General features: G+C 37.5%; 2 protein-coding genes across 2 annotated transcripts in view; both read left to right on the top strand.

Moving 5' to 3' along the window:
- The first annotated feature begins 1,145 nt into the window (after nucleotides 1-1,145).
- LOC105459711 lies at nucleotides 1,146-3,945 on the top strand. Its single transcript, XM_011705952.1, has 2 exons — nucleotides 1,146-1,425; nucleotides 3,789-3,945. The coding sequence occupies exons 1-2, from the start codon at nucleotides 1,229-1,231 to the stop codon at nucleotides 3,943-3,945; spliced, it is 354 nt and encodes a 117-aa protein (XP_011704254.1). The 5' UTR covers nucleotides 1,146-1,228.
- LOC105459712 (poly(ADP-ribose) glycohydrolase ARH3-like) overlaps nucleotides 3,916-5,011 on the top strand; it is a 4,034-nt gene continuing 2,938 nt past the window's right edge. The window contains exons 1-2 of the mRNA XM_011705953.1: nucleotides 3,916-4,142; nucleotides 4,450-4,607. Coding sequence (XP_011704255.1) covers nucleotides 3,983-4,142; nucleotides 4,450-4,607 — 318 coding nt within the window. The 5' untranslated portion in view covers nucleotides 3,916-3,982. The remainder of the gene's footprint in view (nucleotides 4,143-4,449; nucleotides 4,608-5,011) is intronic.

Here is a 5,011-nt window from a genome sequence, read left to right as displayed (position 1 = left end):
TACTTAAAAAGGAATTATGTAAATTGATGCTTCGATCAAAAATGACGAAATATCTCTTATTGAGAGACCGAAACATACGAGAGAAATGCAAATAATTGGCGTTGACAGTTTGCCAGATAACAAACTGAAACAGATAACGGGTTTATAATTTGATTACAAAGCTTTATATATGAAATTTCAATCCTGTGAAATTTTTGAACATACTCTTCTTTTTATTAATTTTTCTCTCATGCCTCTTGAAATCATTTTAACATTATTTTTTATAATTGCGCGTTGATTGACTAATTGATCGTAAATCGTAAATAAGTTTTTCAATTTTGTAAAGGATTTTTCTGATATTCTCTTTCTTAAATTTCCAAGATTCTTTCGGATTTGCATTCAGATTTCGACGTCAAGCGTACCAATTATCATAATGCAACAACGAGCTGCGCGCAGACGAAAGAGATTCGCCTTAGGAAGTCTGTCGACCCCAATGTATTCTCTATCAGAATCAAACACTGCAATTAGATCACGCTAACGAACGTAGAGATGGTGCAGATGGTGTAACTATTCGCTATGAAACATAATGGGGGGAGCATATTACCCGTGAAATTTCTCATTTGACATCGATTGAACATTGGAACACGGTTTAAAATTTATTACCTACTGAATTCGTCTCTCGTGTACTACATCGCCACAATTTAATTAAATCAGATTGGCACCTAAAACTGACAGCTCATAAACGCGCTCTCATGGAACGTGCATTTTCAGCATCCCTCGTGTCGCCAACGCTAGAGATCGAAATAGAGATCGTGTATTCGAAAATTGTCACCTGTTAACGAAGGAGGCAGCGATATGGAACTACGATCGCGGGTGACTTCTTATCGCACAGCGACTTATGACTTATCACAGAGCACACAGGCGGCGCAGCGGGGGAAAAGGAGGGTGGAAATACACGCGCGTCTATCCTATCGCGGATCTCCCGCTCGGTCCGCGTGAGATCGCTCCGACGGCGACGGAGGCGGCGACGGCGGCGGTGGCGACGACGGTCCCGGGAGCGAGAGGCAGCGGCTCGCACGCGGCTGCATCAGCGGCGGCGGCGGCGGCGGTGGTGGTGACGGTGGCGGCTGTCGACTCGAGCAGGTGGACGATCACTCGGCGACGCGGTTGACGACCCACCCACCGTCGTCGTGCGGGGAGACAGCGCGGCGACGTGACACGAGGACGTCAACTCGCCGATCTCCATAACATGATCTATGATAACATGATCATTATATCCAATGCGAAACAAAGAGCGAGAGTAAGAGAGGCGAGAAACAAAAGGATTAAAAAAAGATCATGTAAAAGAACCAATAATCTCGCGAGGCACTGCCGGTCCATACGCGGAGGGTCGAGGAGCTTTTCCACGAGCGCGAAATCACAACGAAACAGAAACGATCCAAACAGGTACGCGACCGGCGGTACACTGGCTGCCCGGGTAGAGCGCGCCTAGTAGACGACGCCGCCGCTGATTGGCCGGTCGCCCCGGCCAATCGCGGGACGCCGGCGCGCCGAATCACCCGCGGCCGAATGCCGCCGAAGAGTATCCCTTTGATGCGCCGCCGGCGAAACCATCCTTAAAAGCCATCTGCAGGTTGCGGTGCGTGCGAGGGTGGTTTCGCATCGGAACGTGCCGCTGGAATGCGCCGAGTATCCATGCGGATATTAACGATGGAGATGTGAGAAATAAATATAGACCGATAATGCGGGAGAATTGCTTTTACGGGGTATATAAACTCGCCGCGGAAATTAGGGAACTTAATTCCGTCACGCAAATATGACGTAATCGCGCACACGAGCATAGCGTGATGGAAAGCATTAATCCCGATAAATAGTACATATTGCGAGTGCGAAAAGATTCATTAATCGAGATTTGAGAAATTCGTACATATGTAAATGTGTACGATAAGATAAACGGTAACAGAAATAATCTACGCTAATATTAACACTGTTAGTCGCTACAATGATGGATATATCGTCCTTGAATTATTGCATTTACAAAAGTGAATTTACGAGTGTATTAATATATATATATTAATCCACGTAGAATTATAATGCACGCAAATTGCGCGTCACTTCTGTTAATATCCAGATAAGTTCCTACATACACATATATAACATTTTATAAAACTCAACAGTAGGTATTATTATGATGCATAAGAGAAATGTATGAATGATCGTATCGTTCTTAATTCTTCACGGCAATTTACGGCATTCTCGTGTTTTGTTGTAACGTGCAGAGATAAATTAGAACCGTATATATATTTTTCCAACGTAAATATCGTAACTTTTAGAAAGAAAGCGCTTCCGCGCAACAGATGACCTTTAAGTATTTCATAAATCACGAAAGAACAAATTAGAGCACCACCTGCCTTATCTCCATTGCAGTAGATCCTAGGAATTAGTTCACGTAATTAATTAACAGGAGATTACATCGGTAGCTCGACCGACTGTCGTCGTTTCTCCTTTAAGCTCGCAAACGTGGCTTTAATGTTAGATCGATTAATAGCCTGTTTCTGGTCAGGTGAACATGCACAACATCTTATTAACAAAAAATCGTGATTACACAAATATTCCATACGCGGTAATTTTATATCAAGCGTAGCTAAAGAGCGTCGATTAAAAAGACTTTTCGGATATGCCAGCGGAGAAAAAATCGTGTTTACTTATAATCGGATTTGTATTAACGTAATATATATAGTTACATTAATGTTTTACAGATAAATTTATGTATACATTACACGGAGTATATGTATTTCCAACATTTATTGGTTGACACGACAAGCAACTTCACGTATTAAAGCATTTATTATAATATCCGCGAGTATGTATAAATTCATAGATTTCATATTACAAAATTATTTATAAAATTTATGATAATAATTATATTTAATTAATAATTTAATTTGTATAATTAGGTATTTATTTATACAATTTTATATTACATATAAACTCAAAGAGTTTCTGTAGGGCATACGATGGGAAATGCATACATGTACAATCGAGAAAACAATCAATATTATTTACCACATACACACACACGCGCGCGTGTCTATGCAGACGATTGTATTTATTTTTCTCAATATCATTTGTGTACCTACTTTGATAGTCAAGCAGTATATATATATATATATATATATAATATATTGTATACATAATTTTTCGAGCATGCGTTTCACAGAGGCAATGCCAATAAACAGTATGTATGTGCATGCATGTTTATGTATATATGTATAAGATTATAGATTCAATACAAAAAAGTACAATTTGACTTTGCATTTAATTAACTGTTTCTTAAAAAGTATTTACAAACTTTGGTAAAAACAACTGCAGCTTATCGGAATTACTCTAAATGTATAATTGTCTAATCCATATATGTATAAATTGTATACAAATATAGTATAAATACACTGTACATACGTATAAGCCGTACTTTTGGTGAAATGAAAATAATTAGCTTGCAGCTCTGCAGTTTACTTATTGTTATATATTGTATACATATATATTGTACATATATATTTTGAGAGCAAGAAGATACAAATAATATAAAAGTATAAAATATAAAATTATAGTATTATCTAACGTTCAATGCCTGTGAAATATTTAATTGTCGTTCAAGGTGTCAAATATTATATATAGAAGGCAAAGGCTAGAAATTTCTAAGACAAAATCATGACTAAACAGAAATTTTTTTAGGAATCTAACAATCAAATAGAAATATTTCACAAATTTGAATATTAAATGATACCGATATTAATTAATTTTTGCAGCCATATCCACTATCGCACATTGATCCTGTTCGCGACAGCGCGGCAGGAAGACCGCACTTTCACGCGTGTTCCGAAACTCATCAAAAGAAAAACATTTCAATTTGACAGCTGTCGTCGCTACAAGTACGCAAGTACAGAAAAGCAGGGTCAGTCGTAGGTTAGAGTTTTGCGTAATATTGTAGTAGTAATCGAGGATGGATCCAATGTTACTGAAAAATAAATTTCGTGGTACGATGCTAGGCGTTTTGGTTGGCGATTGCCTTGGGAGCCCCTGGGAAGGCTCGACGATGTCAGGTCGCAAGAAGATCTTCTTGCAGAAAACGCTGGATAAATTGTGGGACACGAAGTTCAGAGGTTAGGTCGCGGAAATCTCATAATTTGTAATAAAGCCGGCTTGTATGCGATGTAACGACTTTGATTTTGGATTCGATGTTAATTTGAACCAGCTGCCTCTAGTAATGTATTTATTTCTAAGATCCAGGACGTTTATATTGCTATAGCTTATATTAATATTTACGTACAAAGTTATCAAAACCGTGTTCTCTCTTCTTAAAGGCAAAAATCGAAAAATAATTCTGAAATTTTCTGTATGTGTCTTATATATTTTTTTTTCTATAAAGTAAACCATGATTTTTTATACAGAGAACTCTTAATTGTATAGAGCCCGTCATGCAATACTCTGACGATTCGGCAATGACACGCTCCTTAGCTGAGTCATTGATTGAGAAGCAAGCTGTGGATATTGTTGATATAGCTAAGCGATTTGCAAAAAGTTATCACGAACAGCCTGATCGTCGTTATGGAGCCGGTACTATAACTGTTAGTTTTGTACTAATATATTAGTATATTAATAATTATCTAATATATATCTAGGTGTATTACTGGTTGATTTTATATACATTTTCCATTTCTGCACTGCACCAAATACTTTCGGTCTTAAAACACAGTTCTAAGTCAAGCTGCGCAATAGTATAATGACAAGTTAAATTAAATTATTAATTTAATAATATTTATTTAATATTACAAATAAGTAATTATCTTTAAAACACTAAAGAATTTATTATTAATGTAAATATACAGGGTGTCTCTTAATAGGTGTATCACCGCTTATGGGTAAATAGAATGGACTAAACTGAATCGAAAAGTCCTCTATCATTTTGCAAAATTCGCAATATTTAACGAGATATTAATTTTTGAATATCGCCGAAGATCGGAAGAGCACA

Source organism: Wasmannia auropunctata, unplaced genomic scaffold (genome assembly GCF_000956235.1).
Source record: "Wasmannia auropunctata unplaced genomic scaffold, wasmannia.A_1.0 LD334168.1, whole genome shotgun sequence".
In the NCBI taxonomy this organism is placed as follows: Eukaryota; Metazoa; Arthropoda; class Insecta; order Hymenoptera; family Formicidae; genus Wasmannia; species Wasmannia auropunctata.
This window is presented reverse-complemented; position numbering and strand designations above follow the sequence as displayed.